At 42.1% G+C, this 23,089-nt stretch overlaps 1 protein-coding gene across 1 annotated transcript in view; it reads right to left on the bottom strand.

Moving 5' to 3' along the window:
- ADAMTS17 (ADAM metallopeptidase with thrombospondin type 1 motif, 17) overlaps window positions 1-23,089 on the bottom strand; it is a 313,263-nt gene that overhangs the window by 232,048 nt on the left and 58,126 nt on the right. Inside the window, exons 5-6 of the mRNA XM_008568277.1 lie at window positions 7,174-7,257; window positions 6,360-6,517 (exon numbers count right to left, since the gene is read on the bottom strand). Of these exons, the coding sequence (XP_008566499.1) occupies window positions 6,360-6,517; window positions 7,174-7,257 (242 nt within the window). The remainder of the gene's footprint in view (window positions 1-6,359; window positions 6,518-7,173; window positions 7,258-23,089) is intronic.

The following is a 23,089-nucleotide window of genomic DNA, read 5'->3' as shown; positions in this document are numbered from 1 at the left end:
GGGCTTCCACCCTGCGTGTCCCTACCCTGGCTGTGCTTCCAGCTCAGGGCTGTGAATCATAAGGATCCTACCAGACCACTCAGACCCACAGAGCCAGGATCCGTACGCTTAAAAGGTTCCACTTGGGGTCCTGATGTATGGAATCCCAGGTCCAGGCCCACTGCCTCAGGCCAAAGCTGTCCCACCAGGTACACTGGACATTCTGCGAGCTCAGAGGAGAGGGCGGAGTGGGAGTGACAGCTTCACTCCAGCCAAAGAGGAAGCAGAAGAGAAGCTGGGCCAGTCACGTCAGGAACTTGCACGGGTTTTGCTTACCAGAAGTTTCTAATTTTTTCATAACAAACATATATCAATGTTTCTGGTGAATTTTAAAAATTATTTATTGGCAAATTGTATATATTTATGGGGCACAATAGGATATTTTGATGTGTGTATACACTGTGAAATTATTAAGTCACACTAACAGATCACCTCTAATTTTTCTGTGGTGAGAATATTTAAAATATATGGCCCGGCCCGGCGGCGCACTCGGTAGAGTGTGGTACTTGGGAGCGCAGCAGCGCTCCCGCCGAGGGTTCAGATCCCATATACAGACCGGTCCGCTCACTGGCTGAGCGCGGTGCGGGTGCGACACTGAGGGTTGCGATCCCGTTACCGGTCACGAAAAAAGACAAAAAGGAAAAAAAATATATATATATATACTCTCTCAGCAGTTTTCTAGTATACATCATCATTAACTACTAAGTGTAGTCACCATACTTTACAACAGATGTCCAGAACTTACTCCAGGTAATCAAATTTAAAACTATCTTAACAAAGAAAAACATAAAAGCCTTTAAACCCCCCACACTTCTCGTAACCTCACTCCAAAACCATGAGAACCACCACGGAAACCACAAGGGAATACCATAAAAAGCTGAAAAAGGAAGCCTCGTGACTTGATTTTTCCGTCAGAAGCTGCCTTGTAGACTAGTGAACGAGCAGGCAGTGAGGGGTGGGAGGGAAGAAGCGCAGGCAGAGATAAAGGCCACCGGTGTCAATGCGCTCGCAGGCCTGCACCCGTGTGGCCCCACCCCAGCTCTCCTGCCTGACCCCTCTGTGCGGGCGTTTGCAACGGCTCTCAGGCACACATGCTCACACAAAGACTTTCTGGCCAAGACCTCATTTCAGGTTTCCTGGAGTTGCGGACAGCACATGCTGGCAGCTCTGTCCCACTGCCTTGGCTGGGCAAAGGCCTCCAGCCCCCAAGAAGAGAACAGAGGCCACGGGCAGGGCGGGCGCCATGGTGGAGAAAGCAAGTCCTGGAGGCCGATGCAGCCTCCCGGTGTCCCCATCCCATGCTTCCCTGAAGGGAAACAGGCGGCCTCCAATGACAGACCCTTGGGCACCACTTTTGCTTCTGAGGAAAAGGACGGAGGTGTGGCTGGGTCGGGAAGGGCCAAGCTCTATGGGAAGCCTGTCTGGAAAGGGTCGGCCCGAATTCAAATCTTCTCTATCCTTCCTATTCAAGGTCCTCCCTCAGAAGAGGAAAAGCAAGCCATCTGCCTGCAGGGGCGCTTCACCTCCAAGACTCTGGCTTTGTGCCCTTAATTATCAGGGGCACATGCTGTTCATGTCATCTCACTGCCAACTCACGCCTAACCCACACACAGGGGCTGCAGGGTTCATTTGGTGAATAAAGAAAAATGAGGCCAGGCTCAGCTGCCAGTCTCTAGATGCACTGGGGCTCTGCTGTCCGTTCCTCAAGAGGAGGAAGGTTGACTTCAGGGGTGTGTGACCCACGCAGCTGCACAGGCCCTGCTTGAAGCCTCCCACCTCCACACTTGGTTCAATGCTCAGCAGTCAACATCTGAAATTCTTGATAGTGTTTGAACATGGGGTCCCACATGTTCATTTTGCACGGAGCCCCACAAATCATGTAATAGGTCCAAAGCATAATTTACTGCCTGGCATATAGTTAGGGCTTAATAAATACTGGCTCCTTCATTAACTGACTGACATATGTTTTCAGACCTCTTTCAATGTGCCCTTCAAGCTCCTGGCAGCTATGTCCTTCGCCAATGTCTGGAAACCTGGTAATACCACGTTCCACAGACATGCGCCAAGCTCTCACCATGAGCAAGAGGTCCCCTCAGTCAGGCCGAAGGGAAGGCCACCCCAAGGGAGCTGGGTGAAGTTCCACTGGAGAGAAACATCAGCGTACAGTGGAAGCATCCCAGTGTGAAGCCACAGGCTAGCTCTGATGTCTGCTCTGGTGCCTCCTTGGCATTCAGCAGGAGCGCGGACCTGGGCTTGGGGGAATAACCCTGTGTCCTGGCTTCCTGGGTCAGACGTACAGCCAAAGGTAAAGCCGAGCCAGGTGTTGAGGTCCCCCTGGAGTCCTGGTCCAACATGTGGGCCTTGTGGGGGCCCTCAAGCCCAGTCCACTCACAGATCCTTTCTAGCACCAGACACAGCTGCAGCTGCTGAAAATCAGCTTCTGCCACCTCCAGCCCAGCAGCTTCCACTAGACACGAGAATGCACTCACACCCTCCACGGGGCTCATTCCCTCCACAGAAGGCCATCTGTTGGGAGAATGCACTCCCAGGCTCAGTCACAGCCCATGGGGGAAAAAAGAAAAGAGAAGAAACCCTCAGACTGGCAGGTCCAGGCTCAGGACACAGGGACATTGTCCCCTGAAAACTGCTGGCCTGTGTGGCCTCCAACTAGACACCCAGCTTGAATTACTGTGGGAGGAAAGGACTGCTTCTCCAGAATAGCATCTGCCTCACATCCAATTTCCTTGCAAAAACATCAGCCCATTATTATCCCAACCTAGGAAACTGCAGCTCTCTACCTCTAATTATTAAATGATGCTTCTTGACCAACTTGGCCTCTCAACAAAATCCAAGGTTGCCTCCCCTGTCCTTGCAGGAGGTCTTCAATTTAACATCTGCGAGGACCGTGAGGACAGAACTGTGCACTGATTCCTTCAATCCTGCAGCTCCACAGACACAGGTGAGCAGAATCATGTAGCTTTGAGGTATCAGCATGAACTAGAGAAAGAAAATGTGGGCTCCCAGGGTGGTGGCAGGTAACAGTGACATAGGAGGCCACTGGATCTGCCCTCCCAGAGCCCCGCTGCCTATAGCTGAAGAAACCTGTTTTCCTTGTTCCTGGAGGACACCTCCCACCTACCCTCAGAACCCTCACCCAGAACCACTCCCATGCAATCAGGACCTCTTCCCAATGTGCTCAGTTAGAAAAGAGCATTTAAATTTTTTTCTATTGTGGTAAAATACACATTACATAAAATTTACCATCCTAACCACTTGTAAGTGTACAATTCAGTGGCATTAAGTAAGGTCACACTGCTGTGCAACCATCACCACCATCCATCTTCAGAACTTTTTCATCTTCCCCAACTGAACACCTCTCTCCCATTAAACACTAACTCTTCACTTCCCTCCCGTCAGCCCCTGGCAACCACCATTCTACTTTCTGTCTATGTGAATTTACTACTCTAGGCACCTCATGTAAGTGGCTTATTTCACTTAGCATAATGTCCTCAAGGTCTGTCTATTTTGTAGTGTGTGCCCGAATATCCTCCTTTATTTAAGACTGAATAATATTCCCTTGTATATATAAACCACATTCTGTTTATCCATTTACCCATTGATGGACACTTGGGTTGCTTCCATCTTTTGGCTATTATGGATAATGCCACTGTATGCAAATATCTTTTAGAGTCCCTGCTTTCAATATCTTTGGTAAATACCAAGAAGTGTGATTGCTGGATCATATGGTATCTCTATTTTTAATATTTTGAGGCACCATCATACTGTCTTCCATAGCGGTGATACTATTTTACGTTCCCACCAACTGTGCACAAGGGTTCCAATTTCTCCACATCTTTCCAACACTTATTTTCTGATTTATTTTTTTAACAGTAGCCATCTTAATGGGTGTGAGAAAGAACATTTTTACACAAGATATCTCCTTTGTGGTATACATGCTGTTAGGAGGCAGGAAAATAAGAAAAGAAAGTCTAACAGGCAGCATCTTTGAGTTGAGGGTGCATTCACATCTGCCCATGGCTTTTTGTAAAAGGGCTCATCCAGAAGCTTTCTCAATACTAATTTTGGTGACATTTATTGCCTCTGAAAAAAATGCTATTTGTTCCCAAACCAAGACCATTTATAAGCGCTTTCTCCACCCAGACAATAAAATGGCAGGAAAGAGAGAAAACTTTTTCCAATGTAGGGAAAATTCTTACAAGTTATTAACCTTTTTTAACAAAACACCAGAATTTATACACTTTATACAGTATTTATAAAAATCACTTTCAGAGTAAAGACCTTAGAAGTTTTAGCTGCATATTCCAAAGATGGTATTATTTAGAGCTCCTCTCTAGGAAAGTCCTTTAGACCTAATGTAATTATCATTTGGAAAATCAGTTGCATTAATTTATAGTTACATTTAGACAAGGACTCTTATTTGTTCTCTCAGTCGAATTCACTGTCAAGCATAATACCCTGAGCTCCCACACTGCAACACTCAGGGTGCCCTACAGATAGCCCCACAGGCTCTGATTGGTATTTCAAAGTGCCTTAAGCAATGGCAGCCAGGCCAGTGAGTGTGGGTGGCCACTGCTGTGGGCAGGTGGGACCTGGAGATTCCCAGCACTCACTGCAGTGAGCAAGCCCACATCGAAAGCACAAAGCAGGTCATGTTCGTCCCTGGGTCCCTGGTGCTGCTAGTATACCATCCATATCACAAACAATCAGAATTATTCAGCAGACTTTTCCTAAAAGGTCCCACTACATGTTTAATCACATCCTGTAGAAGCAGCAAATGTTCTCATATGGGATCGGTATGCTACAGAGCACAATTTAACCCTTCGGGGTTGGCAATAAACAAATCAATCATCTACAAGAGGGATTAGGCATCTGTTTGGTGACTGGTGCTGCCAATATGCACATTCCAGGTTTCTGGAGAGGAAAAGGGAGCTGCACTGCCTGCTGCCGCAGTCACGGGACTTCTCTGGCTGGCTTTGGGAGGTCACTGGGCTATGGTTTTGCAGCACATGGCCCATGAGATGAAACCTAAGAGCCTTTCTTGACTCAAAACCAAAACGTGAAATGGGATTTAACTCTTTGTGGGGGGACAAGTGGTCTCCAGCTGAAGATATGATAGAGTTCTCCCTCCCGCAACTTTACTTCTAAACTCAGAGAGGAAAAGAAAGCATGGAATATGCGAAGTAATGTCTTTAAATTTAAAAAAAAATCCTTAAAATTCAAAGTTGATACATTCCGAGTAACTAATAAAATTCTGGCATTTTTAATCTAATGGATTAAATTATTAAGAAACATTTCTGCATATTTTCAAAAGGGGGATTTTGGTGTGAATATTTACATTATTAAAGTAAAGCAACCAAAGAAAATCAGTGTTCCTCAGAGAGGTTTGAGACATGGGAAAAAAATGAAATAGCCACACTGACATCTGCTGTGGTTTGAATTGTGTTCCCCCAAAAAGATATGGTCAAGTCTTAACCTCCAGTACCTGTGAATGTGACCTTATTGGGAAAGAGGGTCATTGCAGATGTAATCAAGTTAAGATGTGGTCATGCTGCATTAAAGGGTGCCCTAATCCAATGACTGGTATCACTGGTGACTGGAAATTTAGACACAGAGAGAGGTACCCAGAACGCCATGTGATGAAGGAGGAGACAGGAGCGATGCATCTACAAATCCCGGCAAGCCAAGGACTGCCAGCAACCACCAGAAGCAGAAGGAAGGAAGAATCCTCTCCTAGAGCCTTCAGAGAGAGCACAGCCCTGACAATTTTGGACCCTGATTTTGGACTTCCAGGCTCCAGGACTGCGAGGGAATAATTTTCTGTTGTTTTAAGCCACCCAGTTTGTGGAAATTTGTTGTGGCAGCCTAGGACACTACAACAACATCACTCCTTGTTGCTTTGGAGGCTGCCTTTGGTTTCTGTTATCCACTGCTGGCCCCCAGCTTCCCTCTCAATCTAGAAGTATAAGTCCAGTCCTATAGCCTGTGAAGAAGCTCAGTTCCTTTCTTCAAGTTGTAAGACTCCGGTTATCTAGGATTTTGGTATTTTTATAATGTTAGTTACAGGAAGAACGATGGCAGCACTTTGCGAGGAGGGCTTCACATGCAACAGCTCATGTAATGCCCCCACCTGGAGGCAGACACTCTCATTAATCCCCACTTTACTGATGAGGAAACCAAAGCCCAGACATGTGACCCACGGTCTGAATTCCAAAACTGAATCCCTAACAACATGCCCTATTTCCTCTCCAAAGGGAAATGTCTTTTTCCTTCTGTCAGTTCCAGGCTGAATCCAGTCTTACCTGGTCACAAACACAGCAGCATCCACAGGGGGCGTATCGTCCTTCCCTCCCGGAACCTGATTGTTGCCAAGGTACCGTGCTCCTCCGTATTCCTCGTTCTGCCAGTGACAGAAGCTCTCCAGGGACCGTTCGCCATGGTGCCCGATGGACAACTTGGCCTAAAGGTAGTCAAAGGGAAGTTAGAGAAGCGAACACCTGGGAAAGCCAGAGTTTATGCCCAGACTATGGTGTGGACGTTAAGGTGGAGACAGCTGCTCATGGAGATGTGCCCCAAAGAAAAGGCTAACACTAGTGGCTATGCAGCAGAGACCCGGGGAGAAACCACTGGGGGCCTTTATTTATCCGTTCAAATGAAGACTATTATTAAAGAAAAACACTCTTCTTTTCTGCAAACAGAGCAGTATACAAACCAGGCAGCGTTCCCCCGATCTCATGTTTATTGCTCAACTCTGCAGGTGACACTGCCATGCAGGAAGGCCCTCAACTGAAAGACGAGAAAACACTTCTGTGAGTCCGAATCGGGGTGGAAGCCTGGGCACAGCTCCAGAAGGGAAGCTGTGATCCCAGTGGCCTCACCATCAAGCGCTGCACACGTGGAGTGGAGGGGTATGTGCATGAGCAGCCCGCTATGCACAGGCCATGCTTCCGGTATCAGTCCCTGCCCTGCTCTCACACTCTTGCTGTCTGCAAAGCCAGGAAGGGCAAATGAGACGACAGCCACCTGGAGCCCTCCTTAGTGCTCAGCCACTGGGAAGCTTCCAGACTGGTCACATTTTTTTTCTGTGTGCTCTGAAAGGTGTGGATGGGGACTTACTGGACGTTGTCGCAGCAGGACAAGCTTGGTAACCTGAATGTTAACTTTAATTCCAAGGCTCTGGTGCTGAAACATATTGTATACCTGTTAAGAGGGAAAAAAGAAATAAAGATATAAATACCAACATTTTAAAAAAATACAGTGGTATCATGGATGGGAACTTGAAACAGAGAAAAGATATTAGCTAAAAACTAAGGAAATCTGAATAAATTATAAACCTTAGTTTACAATGATGTATCAATATCAATGTTAGTTAGCCCATTAACTGCAGCAAATGTACCATCGTAATGCAGGATGTTAATAATAGGGGAAACTGTGTATGGGAGCTCTCTGTACTATCCACTCAAATTTTCTGAACTCTTTTTTTGGCAGCTGGTTGGTATGGAGATCCGAACCCTTAACTTTCTGGGGTTAAAACACCGTGCTCCCACCAACTGAGCTAACCAGCCAGATTTTTCTGAAATCTAAAACTGTTCAAAAATACAAATTCTACTAATAACAAATCATTATCAATTAAGAAATTAATATTACAAATACAGTTTGTGCTCCTCTAGTATTAAAAAAAAATGAAAGAAGAATAATTACATGAAATTCAAATTTCAGTGTGTAGATAAAGTCTTACTGGAACAAGAAAAGCAGATATATGTGTGAAACATAACCCATATTTTATTAAAAAACCTTTCTGAGACCAAAATACTCCCTTAAAAATGAATTCCCCAAAAGAAAAATATATATTATAGAAAACTCTGGACTCACACACATGTGTACATACAGAAATCAGTTGGTTAAGAAAAAATGTGAGACAGGTAATTCTTTAAAAAAAATGGATGTTGGACGATTCTTGCAGAAAACTCAAAATTCCCACTCCAGGCTTTCGTGTAGAGGGTTGAAGGGAACCTGTATGAAGGCTACGGGTAAGAGAGATGCCGGCTGCATGTCAGACTCACCGCAACCCATCCTGGTAAGTACCTCCACCTGGGAAACTGAGGGAACCAGGCTCCTTGAGGTAAAGCCACCCGCTCAAGACTTCAGACAGTCAACGATGACTTGATTCACACCCAGGCTCGTCTAGCCAAAACGCCCATACTTCTTTACTCCCTGAATTCCTCATTCTAACCAAGGTTTGTCATTGAAATAAATTTAAGTAACAGAAAAGGATACATCCTTCTCAGTTGCGTACCTCTTGTTGGCAGAACTTAATTATAAAAACCTCGACATCAAGAAGTCAAAAGAAAGTGTTTCAAGAGGAAGAGGAAGAAAACCTCAAATAAGGCAAAGGAATCAAAGCTGACACACCTGGGAAAATGCCCACTGGATTTGAGGGTCCCTAGGTCATTATGACTCTTGAGGTCCTCTCCCTTACTATGGAGAAAGCAGGATGCAGGGAGGTGGAGGTACGGTAGGGGAGGTGATAGAAGAGGTAGGAGGTGCAAGGTATGGAGGGAACAGGGGTGAGAACCTTGTGAGTATTCTACTTGTTTTTTCTCATGATCTAGAAGGGAGAATCTCCCAGCAGGAGCATTACAACATTCTCCGGTGGGTGCTGTGTTCACACTGTCAATACATCAGCAGCCGCAGGAAGTGATGACCACTGCAAACAGCATAGCCAGGGTCAATTCAGGCCAAGTGGAGCTGGTCAACGACATTTCACTTGGCCTACAGACAACACCAAGCACGCACAGAGCCTCAGCATCTGTGTGACAAAGGAATTAGCTGTGTCATGGCTTGGATTTTACTCTTTGAAAACTGTCATTAAATTTAAATAAAATCTATCTTTGTGTAATTTAATATTATTTCCCACAAGAAAAAGTAGAACACATTCAGTTGTTCTGTTCTCATGTTTTGGTTTTTTTCCTGAAACTTCCTTTTCTCAAGAACAAACTAGCAGTCATTTTTTCATACTGGACCATCCACAGATGGTGTTTATTACCTACCCCCGAGCCTGGGGGAAGAGAGGAAGGCACATAACCTTTACCTTGCTTTGATATTTCAACACACATCCATGGCTGTAATTCAAGTATTTTTGGAAATATTCAGTATTAAGATTGGGCCTAACCTGGTATACTTCAGTTCAAAACATGAAATTCAGGAAGAATGAAAACTGAAGTTATGAGGGTGAAAATTCAAATCACACAGCATTTCATTTCAGGATACAATTTAAGTACCACCTGCAAGGTCTACACCAGCCAAAACCAAAGACATTAAAGAATTCCGTAGGTTTAAAGAAATAACATGGTAAAGCAATCCTCAGTAGTTTTCTGACATGCCACATTAAAGAGGAGGAAAGACCTGCATGGAGCAAAGCAGGTGTCAGGAAGAACAAGACCACAGGAACAAGCTGTCTTGTTAGAATCACCCATCTTCTCCTTGCTGGGCTGATGACAGTTCAGGACCATGTGCATCTCAAAGACCATTACATCAAAACTCGGATGCTTCCCTTGGAACCTTGGAACGCACATGCATGATGTGAAACGGAGGGATGTAAAAAGTTTCATACTCCAGGAACTGGGAAGAGACGGAAATAGGGAGTAGTTGTTTAATGGGCATAGAGTTTCAGTTTTGCAAGATGAAAAGTTGTAAAGACTGGTCGGATAACAATGTAAATATACTTAATGATACTGAGCTATACACTTCAAAATGGCTAATTTTGAAATTAATGGTAAATTTCACATTATATGTATTTTACTACATTGAAAAAAAATTTTAAAAAGCTTTGTGCTCTAAATAACATTCTCTGTAAGCCTCTAGGAAGGTACTTCCTCTTGAAGTGTAACGAGGGTGCTCATGTTCAGGAGAACAGGTATAGGAGCATGACCACGGCTAAGCACTTTGCCACCTGCCCAGTACCAACCGCGTTTCAACAAAGTTCAGCAGAATGCAGGGCAGATGCACGGCATCTCCCTTGAGGCCCTGTGCCATGCCAGACAAGCCAAACAAAAATCCAATGACAGCTGCAAAACACAAGGTGCAAGCCTCAGAGACATGTAGCAAAGTATCCCCTTCTTTTTTTCCCATGGAAATTCATGCTCAGGAGAAGGTTTGGAGCAACGGCCACATGATGTTTAGGGAGACACCTGGCTGGGCATGGAACAGCACAGCCAATCGTCTGGAAATTCTGTCTCTGGTGTCCAGCCCTGGCTGTGTCCCAGTAAGTGCTCAGAGCCCTGGCTGCATTTGTCACATTTCGTTGGCAGCCTGGGGGTCAAGCCAGATGGACCCACTGCCAACAGCACAAGGCAGCTCTCCCGGCTGGGCAACTTGGGGACATAGGGAGGGGCAGGCAGGGACCAGAAAAGGAGCCGGTGCTGGAGGCACGTGGGGAGAAGCTGCTAGCCATGCCAGGCAGGGTTTGCACAAGGTACCACTTACCTGCATAACCAAGGACCTCCCCAAGAATGACAGAGACCTGCGGCTGTCATGCTCAGGTCATATACAACAACATTCAGACTCCCACACAGGAGAGGGTTACATTCTCTAGCACAGTACCTGCAAGTGGGGTTCCCAAAGCCAAAGCAGCAGCATCGACATTACCTGGGCACTCATTGGAAATGCACATTCTGCAGCCCACACCAAACCACTGAGTCAGAGACCCTAGGGTGTGCCTAGTCATCTGTGTGAACAAGTCCCTGAGGCTTCTGGCTCCCACCGCAGCGTGAGGACCAGTGAGTGCTCTAACATACGCTAGCTCTGTTGGTCACCAGAGAGAGGCTTGTTGTCCACTTCACATGGTAATTGAGTGAAACATGTCATTTTTCCTCCAAGCAGAACTTGCCCGGAACATCTCAGGTTTTTCATGCCCCTCCATGGTTGTTAGGGAAGCTAAGAACAACCAAAGCTCTGTCAAACGGCCCCGTTTTCCACTTTCGCTGCCCAAACCCGGTACTTTTAGTATCAGCACCACCTGATTCCATCTGCAGTTTGTTCTTTAAAATATTCCTACTCCTGTGTCAGAACTGCCGCAACCAAAGGGCATCAAGCTGTGGATGTAAGGAGGCACTACTGCACATGTGGAGAAACAGCAGCCCAGCTGAGCACTGCTTGCAGCTGCTGCCAGCTCACATACCCAGCCTGGGGCAGGCTTTTGCCTCCACATGTACCTGCACTGATGAGCAGCTTGCTGGGGACACAGAGCTGGAGCAGGACTCCATTCCTGAGATAAGAGGCAGGCAGGAGGAGCTATTAAAAGGCAAACCAGTGCACTGCACTCTTCTGCGTAAGCCCATGCAGTGGCTTCCCATGGCACACTGAAAGAAGCGCATTCTCCACCCTGGGGTACCCGCCTGCAAGGTCGACCTGCCCACCTCTCACTACACCCCCACCCCAGCCTCCTGATCTCCTACCAAGAACCACCTCTTTTTGTGTTTCCCAAATAACAGACTGACCCCCTCTAAGTGGAAGGTCACTCCTCACAGAGGTGCCACAGCCGCCTCAGCCACTCGCGCTCACGAAGTTCGCTGCACAGTGGTTATCACTCTCTGGATTTCCTTCTCACAGAGGTGTGTGTTGAATACTGTCACTCCCACTACGTGGGCTCCAAGAGGATAAGATCTGTCATGGTCCCTCTTTACCCAGAAGAGTATAGAAGAGTCCCCAGCACACATTCAGTGCTGAATGGAATCAGGGACACTCCCATTTTTGTGGTAAAATGCATATTATGTGAAATTTACCATCTTAACCATTTTTAAGTGCACAGTTCAGTAGTGTTAAGTACATTCATGTTGTTGTGTGCCCAATCTCCAAAACTCTTCATCTTGCAAATCTGAAACTTTGTCCCCATTAAACAACAACTCCCTATTCCCCCTCTCCCAGCCCCAGTGACCACCATTCTACTTTCTGTCTCTATGAATATGATGACTCTAGGAACCTCATATAAGTGGAATCACACAGTATTTGTCCTTTTATGTCTGGCTTATTTCACTGAGCATGATGTCCTCAAGGTTTATCCATGTAGCATGTGTCAGAATTTCCTTCCTTTTTAAGGTTGAATAATAGTCTATTGTTTGTATAGATCATTTTTTGTTTATCCTTTAATTCATCAATGGATACTTGGGTTGCTTCCACCCCTCGGCTATTGTGAATGCTGCTGCTATAAACACGGATGTACTAATATCTCTTTAAGTCCCTACTTTCAATTCGTTTCTGATATACCCAGGAATGGAATTACTGGGTCATATGTCACAGGAGTGAACCTCTTATACTCTAGCCTTTGTAGTAGCTAGACACTTTGCTGGGGTTTTGACTGACTGATGACGATTTTTTAACTTTTATTTATTTTTTGTGGGGACAGGTGTCAAACAGCATCTACTGCTATTTTCGTTGGGGAAAATTTCTCCCACTGGGTGAGCTCTACAGAAAGAGAGGGACCTATTCCTACTACAGAAACAAAGGGCGTGGAGACTCACTCTGTCTGCCGTAACAGCCCTGGAGCAGCCGAGATTTCTCCTAGGGCTTTGATTCCTGGAGGAAGGGCCACGGGCAGCTGGGACATGTTACCACAACAGAGAAGCAGCATCAGGAACCCAGCAACTGCCATCAGCATCTAGGTCCAGGCCTGACCTGGGCCTCCATCCCTCCTGCGGCCTGTGCTCCCTGAGTCCACTCTCCCTGAATCTTCCCCCAAATTCTAAGCCTGGTGACCCAGCTGTCCTTTTGATTCTGTGCACCTTCCTCTATACCTCCATCAAAAAGATGATTCCTTTTCTACTTCAGTTAGCCCAGATCCAGTTTCTGTTGCTTGCAATCAAATCCCCTGATGAATACAGGAGCCAAGCTCACTGCTCTAGGGTGTATAAAACTACTTTCTTTCCTGTTTGAAAACAAGACCACTTTGCACGACGCCAGTTTTCTTTGATACCTCTCCCATGCTTCACAAGTCCTTGGAAATGACCAGAGTGGTTCTGCTCTCTCCGCAGCACTCCTGTGACTCTAGAGTCTGCTTCAGCAGGGTGCAGTTGTACAGCCTTCTGTAGCAGCCAGGTGTGCTCTTGGCGCAGCCCTTTCCAACCATGCTTGTTTCATCTCCTCTACCCTGTACCACCCTCCTGCCTTGGGGGCTGTTATACAACCATCACCACTACCCATCCCCAGACGTTTTCATCTTGCAAAACTGAAACTCTGTACTCATTAAACACTAAGTTCCCCTCTCTCCCCCAGCCCCTTTCTCTATGAATTTACTACTCTAGGTACCTCATATAAGTGGAATCATACATTAGTTATCCTTTTGTGACTGGCTTATTTCACTTCGCATAATTTCCTCAAGGTCCATCATATTGTAGCATATGTCAGAATTTTCCTCCTTTTTAAGGCTGAATAATTATTTCATTGTATGTGTGTGTATTGCATTTTGTTTATCCATTAATCTGTTGATGGACACTTGGGTTGCTTCCATCTTCTGGCTATTGTGAATCATGCTACTATGAAAATGGGTATACAAATATCTGTCTGTGTCCCTGCTTTCAATTCTTTTGGGTGTTTATCCAAAAATGGAATTGCTGGATCATATGCTGATTGTTTTTTTTGTTTTTTCAGGAATCATACTGTTTTCCACAGCAGCTGTACCATGTTATATTCCCACAAACAGCACACAAGTGGTCCCATTTCTCATCATCCTAATATGTGTGAATTAGTATCTCATTGTGGTTTTGATTTGCATTTCCCTAATGATTATTGCTGCTCAGCATCTTTTCATATACACAGTGGATATTTGTATATCTTTGTGGCAGAAATGTCTAGTCAAGTCCACTGCCCGTTTTTAAATTTTGTTGTTGTTGTTGAGTTTTAGTTCTCTATATACTCTGAATATTATGGGATATGTATTTGGAAATATTTTCTCCCAATCTGCGGGCTGCCTTTTTACTTTGTTGATGCAAAAAAGTTTTTAATGTCGACAAAGTTCAATTTTCCTATATTTCCTTTTGTTGCCTGTGCTTTGGTGTTATATCCAAGAAATCATTGCCAAATCAAATGTCATGAAACTTCTCCTCTAAGAGTTTTATAGTTTTAGCTCTTACATTTGGGACTTGGATACATTTTGAGTTAATTTTTGAATATGGTGTGAGACAAGGGTCCAACTTCATTCTTCTGCATGGAGATAACCAGTTTTCCCAGCACTAGTTCGTGAAAAGACTGTCACTTCTCCATTGAATGGTCTTGACATTCTTGTCAAAAATAATTTCATCATAAATGTGAGTGTTAATTTCTGAGCTCCATTTTATTCCATTGGTCAATAGGTTTATCTTTATGCTAGTAAAGCATTTTGATTTGTAGTAAATTAGTAGTAAATTTTGAAATCAGGAAGTGTGAGTTCCCTAACTTTGTTCTTTTTTAAGATGGTTTTGGCTATCAGGTTCCTAAAATTTTAGGATGGATTTCTCTATTTCTAGGGGGAAAAAGTCATTGGGATTTTGACAGAAATTGCATTAAATCTGTAGGTTGCTTTCGGTAGTACTGATATCTTAAAATAAGCCTTCCAACCCATTAACATGTCAATGTTCCATTTGTGTCTAATTTCATCAATGTTTTATAGTATTCTGTGTACAAGACTTTCACCTCCTAATTCCAAGTATTTATTCTTCTTGATGCTATGAAAATGAAACCATTTTCTTAATTTCCTTTTCAGATTGTTCACTGTTAGTATAAGAAATGCAACTCATTTGTGTGTGTTGATTTTGTATGCTGTTACTTTGCTGAATTAGTTGATCAGTTCCAATGGTTTGTGTGTATGTGATCTTTAGGGTTTTCTACATGCAAGATCATATCATCTGTGAACCGAGGTCATTTTACTTCTTCCTTTCCTACTTGAATGCCTTTTATTTCTTTTACTTTCCTAAATGCTCTGCTAGCACTTCCAATACTATGTTGAATAAAAGTGGCAAAAGCAGGCATCTTTACCTTGTTCCTAATTTTAGAGAAAAAGTTTTCTGTCACCACTCAGTATAATATTAGCTGTGAGTTTTTCATACATTACTTTCATGATGTTATGGTAGTTTTCTTCTATTCATATTTTATTGAGTATTTTTTATCATGAAAAGGTATTCAATTTTGTCAAATTACTTTTCTGCACCAATTGAGATAATCATGTGGATTTTTTCCTTCCTTTTGTTAGTGTGGTGTATCACAATTGTTGATTTGCATATGTTGAACTATTCTTGCATCCAGGAATAAATCCCACTTGGTCATGGTGTATAATTTTTTTAATATGCTATTGAATTTGGTTTGCTAGTATTTTGTTGAGAATTTTTGCATCAATATTCATGAAACATTTTTTCTTGTTCATAAAAGACTTCTGTTTTTTATTCTTTTCCTTATCTGGCTTTGGTATCAGGAAATGCTGGCTCCAAAGAATGAATTAGGAAGCACTCTCTTCTCTTCACTTTTTGAGAAAACTGTGAGGAAGATTTGGTGTTAGCTCTTTTTTAAAATATCTGCTAGAATTCACCAGTGAAGCCATGCGGTCCAGGGCTTTTCGTTGTTGGGAGATTTTGATTACTGATTCAATTGCCTGACTAGTCACGAGTCTCCTCAGCTTTTCTATTTCTTTGTGATGCAGTCCCGGCAGGTTTTGTGTTTCTTTCATCTGTGTTATCCAATTGTTGGCATACAATGGTTCACAGTACTCTCTTCTAATCTTTTTTATTTCTGTAGAATGGGTAATGCCTCCAGTTTCATTTTTGATTTTAGCAAAATCAGAAATTTTCCTAAACCTTGAATCTTTTTTTATTAGTCAATCTGGCTAAAAGTTTGTCAATTTTGTCAATCTTTTCAAAGAACAGACTTGGTTTCATTCATTTTCTCTATTGTTTTTCTATTCATTCATCTCTGTTCTAATCTTTATTATTTCATTCCTTTAGCTAGCTTTGGTTTGTTTGTTCTTCTTCTAGTTACTCAAGTTCTAAAGTTATGTTCATGGTTTCAGATCTTTCTTCTTTTTTAATGTAAGCCATTTACAGCTATACCTTTCCCCCTTAGCACTAAAGTTTGGTACACTGCATTTTTGTATTCATTTGTTTCTAATTACTTTCTATTTTTTCTTGTGATTTCTTCTTTGACCCACTAGTTGTTTAAGAGTGTGTTGTTTAATTTCCACAAATTGGGGGATTTTCTTCTTTTCCTTCTGTTATTGATCTCCTTTTCTTTAGTTTTTTTTGTTTGTTTTTTTTATTTTATCATTACACAATGTAAACATTTTTTGTGGCCCTTTACCAATTTCTCCCTAACCCCCCCTCTCCCTCCTCTTTCCCCACCTCTGGAGGCCTTGGTTTCTGTTCCTCTCCTTCTGAACGTTCAAGCAATCATTGTGATTGTTGTATCTTTATTTTTTCTTTATTTTTTTTTCTACCTCCCACTTATGAGTGAGGACATGTGGTATTTCCTGGCTTATTTCACTTAACATTAACATCATTTTCTCTAAGTTCATCCATGTTGCTGCAAATGGCAGAATTTCATTCCTTTTTACGGCACAGTAATATTCCGTTGTCTATATAGACCACATTTTCCTTACCCAAACATCCATTGATGGATATTTAAGTTGGCTCCAACTCTTAGCTACTGTAAATATAGCTGCAATAAACATAGGAGTGCATATATAACTTCAACATGATAATTTCCATTCCTTTGGGGATACACCTCTCAGTGGGATTTCTGGATCTTCTGGCAGTTCTATCTGTGATTTCCCTGATGCTTAATGATGCTGAGCATTTTTTCACATACTTGTTGGCCATTTGTATATCTTCCTTTGAGAAATGTCTATTCAGCTACGTTGCCCATTTTTTAATTGGTTACTTGTTTTTTTACTGTTAAGTTGTTTGAGTTCCTCATATATTCTCTGTATTAATCCCTTGTTGGATGCATAATTTGCGAATATTTTCCTCCACTCTTAGGTTGTTTATTTGCTCTGTTAACGTTCGTTTGATGTGCAGAAGCTTTTTAGTTTGATATAATCCCATTTGTTTATTTTTTCTTTTGTTGCCTGTGTTTTTCAGGTCTTATTCATAAAATCTTCACCCAGTCCTACTTTCTGAAGTGTTTCCCCTATGTTTTATTTTAGGAGTTTTATAGTCTTGGGTCTTATACATAAGGCTTTAATCTATTTTGAGTTGGTTTGGGCATATGGAGAGAGATACAGGTCTAGTTTCACGCTTCTACATATGGATGTCCAGTCTTCCCAGCACCATTTATCGAAGAGACAGTATTTCCCCAATTTATGCTTCTGTTACCCTTCTCAAGTATCAGTTGGCTGTACGTATGTGTATTGATTTGTGGGTTCTCTGTTTTGTTCCATTGGTCTGAGTGTCTGTTTTTATGCCAGTATCACACAGTTTGGGTTTCTATAGCTATGTAGCATAATTTGAAGTCAGGTACTGTAATGTCTCCAGATTTATTTATTTATTTGTTTATTTTGTCTTTTTCCGTGTCCGGCAACGGATCGCAACCCTCAGTGTTGCCCCCGTACCGGACCGGGGACCGGCAACGGGATCGCAACCCTCGGTGTTGCTCCCGCGCCTTGCTCAGCCAGTGAGCGGGCACCGGTCCACATGTGGGATCTGAACCCTCGGGCAGGAGCGCCACCGTGCTTCCAAAGCGGCGCACTATCCAGTGCGCCACCGGGCCGGCCCTCCAGATTTATTTTTTTGCTCAGGATTGTTTTGGCTATTTGAGGTCTTTTGTTGTTCCATATGAATGTTAGGATTGTTTCTCCTATTCTTGTGAAGAGTGCCATTGGTATTTTGATGGGGACTGCACTGAATCTGCAGATCATTTGGGCAGTATGGACATTTTCAGTGTTAATTCTTCCAATCCAAGAGCACGGGAATGTCTTTCAATCTTTTTGTGTCTTTAATTTCTTTCAGCAGTGATTTGTAGTTCTCCTTGTAAAAGGACTTTCCCCTCCTTGGTTAAATTTATTCCTAGATGTTTTATTTTTTGATGGCTATTCTAAATAGGCTTGCTTTCTTGATTTCTTTTTCTGCTAGTTCATTATCAGAGTATTAAAAGCTTCTGATTTTTGTGTGATGATTTTGCATCTTACAACTTCAGTGAAATCATTTACCAGCTCTAAGAGTTTTCTGGTAGAATCCCTAGGAATTTCTATGTATAGGATCACGTCATTTACAAAGAGGGACAGTTTGACTTTGTCTTTTCCAATCTGGATGCCCTTTATTTCCTTCTCTTGCCTGACTGCTCTGGCTAGTACTTCCAATACTATGAGAGATAGGAGTGGTGAGAGTGAAATCCATGTCTTGTCCCCATTCTTACAGGAAAACCTTTCAGTTTCTCCCCATTCAGGATAATATTGGCAGTGGGTTTGTCATATATAGCTTTTACTGTATTGAGATACATTCCTTTTTTTTTTTTTTTATTAAAAGATGACCGGTAAGGGGATCTTAACCCTTGACTGGGTGTTGTTAGCACCATGCTCACCCAGTGAGCTAACCGGCCATCCCTGTATGGGATCTGAAACCGTGGCTTTGGTATTATCAGCACCACACTCTCCTGAGTGAGCCATGGGCCAGCCTGAGATACATTCCTTCTAAACCTAATTTACTGAGAGTCTTTATCATGAAGGGATGCTGAATTTTGTCAAATGTTTTTTCTGCATCTATATGGTTTTTGTTCTTGATTTTGTTGATGTGGTGCATCACATTTATTGACTTGCACATGTTGAACCATCCTTGCATCCCTGGGATGAATCCCACTTGATCCCGGTGTATAATTTTTTTTCATGTGTTGCTGTATTTTAATTGCTAATATTTTGTTGAGGATTTTTGTGTCTTTGTTCATCAGAGATACTGGCCTATAGTTTTCTTTTTTTGCTGCATCTTCGTCTGGTTTTGGTATCAGGGTGATGCTGGCCTCACAGAACAAATTTGGGAGAATGGCCTGTTTCAATTTTTTGGAATAGTTTAAAGAAAAGTGGAATTAATTCCTCTTTAAATGTTTGGTAGAATCCGGCAGTAAAGCCATCCAGTCCTGGGCTTTTCTTTGTTGGGAGACTACTGATTACTGCTTTAACGTCATTGCTCCTTATTGGTCTGCTCAAGTTTTCTATCTCTTCTTGGTTCAGTCTTGGAAGTTTGAATGTGTCCAAAAATTTATCCATTTCTTCCAGGTTTTCAAATTTGTTGGCATATAGTTGTTTATAGTAGTCAAATGACTTTTTGTATCTCTGTGATATGGATTGTAATGCATTTTTATCTCTGATTTTTGTTATTTGGGTCTTCTCTCTTCTTTTTATAGTTAGCCTAGCTAATGGTTTGTCTACTTCGTTATCTTCTCAAAAAAAATAACTTTGTTTCATTGATCTTTTGTATCAATTTTTGGGTCTCAATTTCATTTAATTCTGTTCTGATTTTAATTATTTCTTTTGTCTACTAATTTTGGGATTGGACTGTTGTTTTTCTAGTTCTTTGAGGTATAGCATTTGGTTATTTATTTGAAATCTTTCTGTCCTTTTGATGTAAGGATTTATTGCAATAAACTTCCCTTTTAATTCTTCTTTTACAGTATTCCACAGGTCTGGGTATGGTGTGTCTTTATTTTCATTTCAAGAAATTTTTTGAATTCCTGTTTAACTTCTTCTTGGACTCATAGGTTGGTCGTTCAGGAGCATATTGTTTAGTTGCCATTTATCTGTTTAGTTTCTTGAGTATTGCTTGTTATTGATTTCTAATTTTAATCCACTGTGGTTTGAAAACATACTTAAAATGATTTCAATTTTTAAAAATTTGTTGAGACTTGATTTGTGATCTAATGTATGGTCTGGAGATACGTTCCATGTGCTGTTAAGAATGTATATTTTGTAGTTATTGGATGAAATGTTCTGTAGATATCTGCCAGGTCCAATTGGTCTAAAGTGTAGTTTAAATCCTGTGTTTCTCTGTTGATGTGTTGCCTAGATCTGTCCAGTACTCAGAGAGGGGTGTTCAGGTCCTCTGCTATTATCGTATTGGGGTCTCTTTCTTTAGCCCTAATAGTGTTTGCTTTATATATCTGGATGCTCCAGTGTTGGGTGCATATTTATTTAAAACTGTTATGTCTTCTTGCTAGATAGATCCCTTTATTATATAGTGGCCTTCTTTGTCTCTTTTTATGGTTTTTGGCTTAACGTCTATTTTATCTGATATAAGAATAGTTACTCCTGCTCATTTTTCATTTCCACTTGCATAGTGTATCTTTTTCCACCTCTTCACTATTAGTCTGTGTGTGTCTTTAGAGCTGAGATGTGTCTCTTGAAGACAGCATAGAGTTGGGTCTAGCTTTTTAATCCAATCAGTCAGCTGTGTCTTTGAGTGGGGAGTTTAATCAATTTACATTTAGGGTTGTTATTGAAAGGTATTGTCTTATTCCTGGAATTTTATCAATTTTTTTTTGGAAGTTTTAAACATCTTTTGTTCCATTCTTTCCATTTTATTGTTTGTCTTTGATGTTTGCTGGGTTTTTTGAGGTAGTATGATTTAGTTTCTCTTTTTTTTTTTTCTTGTACATATTTTTAATTATTTTTCTTATTAACAAAAAGCCTAAATCTGGAAATATTTTTTTTTTAATTTTATTTTGTCGATATACAATGTGGTTGATTATTGTGGCCCATTACCGAAACCTCCCTCCCTTCTCCCTCTCCCCGCTCCCTCCCAATACTGTCCTTTCTGTTTGCTTGTCGTATCAACTTCAAGGAATTGTAGTTGTTAAGTCTTCTTCCCCCCCCCCCCCCGTTTTTTTTTTTTTTGTGTGTGTGTGTGTGTGTGAATTTATTTATTTATTTTTAGCTCCCATCAATTCTCTTTCTCATTTACATTTTTGTTCTACCAGTGGGTTTTGTTCTTTACTGTGCATTCATGGTAGTAATTATCATTTTTTGGATTCCAGATGCAGGATTCCCTTGAGGATTTCTTGCAGGGCTGGTAGTGTGAAAATGAACTCCAGCAGTTTTTGTTTGTCTGGAAAATACACTATTTCTCCCTCGTTTCTGAAGGGTAGACTTGTTGGGTACAGTATTCTTGGCTGGAAGTTTTTTCTGTTAGTATTTTAAATATATCACCCCATTTTGTTCTGGCCTGTAGAGTTTCTGTTGGGAAGTCGGCTGTTAGTCTGATAGGGGCTCCCTTATTGGTGATTTGACACTTTTCTCTTGCTGCTTTTAGGATTCTCCATCTTTGAGCTTTGCCACTTTGACTATGTGTTTCAGAGAGGATCTTTTTGGATTGGATCTGTTCTGGGATATTTGAGCCTCCTGGATCTGAAGGTCCATGTCTCTCCCTATACCTGGGAATTTTTCCATTATTATTTCATTGAATAGGTTTTCCATGCCTTTTCCTTTCTCCTCCTCTTCTGGAACACCCATGATTTGAATGTTTGTACACTTAAGGCTGTCTGCTAGCTTAGATCTTATTTTTTAAAATCCTTTTTCCCTTTTTTTTTGTCTGCTTGGGTTATTTTGAAAAGACTATATTCAAGATCAGAAATTCTTTCTTGCTCATGTTCTAGCCTGCCTCTTAAGCTCGCAGTTGTGTTTCTTATTTCATTGAATGAATCACTTTCATGAGTTCTCCTACATTCTTTTTTAAGGTATTAATCTCTTTGTATATTTCCCCCCTTTATAACCTGGATTTTTTTTTCTCATTTCATTATGGTGTCTTACTGAGTCTTCTCGTAGTTCACTGAGTTTCCTTAAGATTTCTGCTCAGAATTCCTTTTTAGTCATTTAAGGGTTTCCTGCTCTACAGGGTCTGGTATTTGAGAATTACTGTGTTCTTTTGGTGGTGTCATATTTTCTCAGATTTTTGAATTTCTAGTATCCCTATGTTGATGTCTGGACATCTGGTACATCAGTTGCTTCTATTGTTCAAAAGTGAGCTTTGAGGAGAGAGACTTCCCCTTTTTCTGGTCTCCACTGGTGACTCTCATTGTGTCAGTACAGTTGAGTGTCTGGAGGGCTGCCTGCACTGTGGCTGTGGCTGCTACTGAGGCAGTGAGCTGCTTTTGTGGCAGTTGTGGCTGTGGTGGTGGCAGGCCACCCATGTGAAAGTGGTGTTTTCATCTGTTCCTGCCTCCTGCCAGGTGGGGGATGCTGCCCTCAGCTCCTGCCTAGGACCCCACACATGCTCCTGCCTCCTGCCTAGTGGTGAGGGCTGCACACTGAAGTCCTCCTCTCCCCTGCAGACTCCAAGCAGGTTTATGCAAAGGATGTCACTGCAGCTTTTTTCGGCTTTGATTCCTGTGCATCAGCCACACCCTGCCCCCTACCAGAGTGGCTCAGAAGTTGCCAGAGCTCAGAACAATAAGCGCTGTCCCTACATCCTCTTGCCACAGCCTCTCGTACCTTCATGAACTCTGCTGGTCTCTCCACCTCCTTCTCCCAGCTCCAGCAGTCCCAGGTTGGCAGTCTGTTTTTTAATAGGTGCAGATTGGTTACTTGCGGGGAGGAATGACACTGGGAATCACCTATTTCTGCCATCTTGATGATGGCAATTTGTTATTAATTTCTGACTTCATCCCATTGTGATTGGAAATGATACTATGTATGATATCTATCTTTTAAATCTGTTGAGACAATTTGTGGCCTAACATGTTGTCTATCCTGAAGAATGTCCCATGTGCACTTGAAGAAAAAAATGTATATTCTGTTGTTGTTAGGTAGAGTATTTTATATACGTTCGTTAGGTTTAGTTGGTTTATTTGTGTTAAGTCTTCTATTTCCTTACTTATCTTTTGTCTGGTTGTTCTATCCACTATGGAGTAGGGATTCGAGTCTCCACGTGTTATTACAGAACAGTCTATTATTTCTCCCTTCCATTCTATCAGTTTTGCTTGATATATTTTGATGGTCTGTTTTCAGATGTGTGTACATTTATAATTGTTATATCTTCTTGCTATTTTAAACCTTTTATTAATACATAATACCCTTCTTTGCTACTTGTACACT

This window comes from Galeopterus variegatus, unplaced genomic scaffold (genome assembly GCF_000696425.1).
Source record: "Galeopterus variegatus unplaced genomic scaffold, G_variegatus-3.0.2 Scaffold393, whole genome shotgun sequence".
Classification (NCBI taxonomy): Eukaryota; Metazoa; Chordata; class Mammalia; order Dermoptera; family Cynocephalidae; genus Galeopterus; species Galeopterus variegatus.
This window is presented reverse-complemented; position numbering and strand designations above follow the sequence as displayed.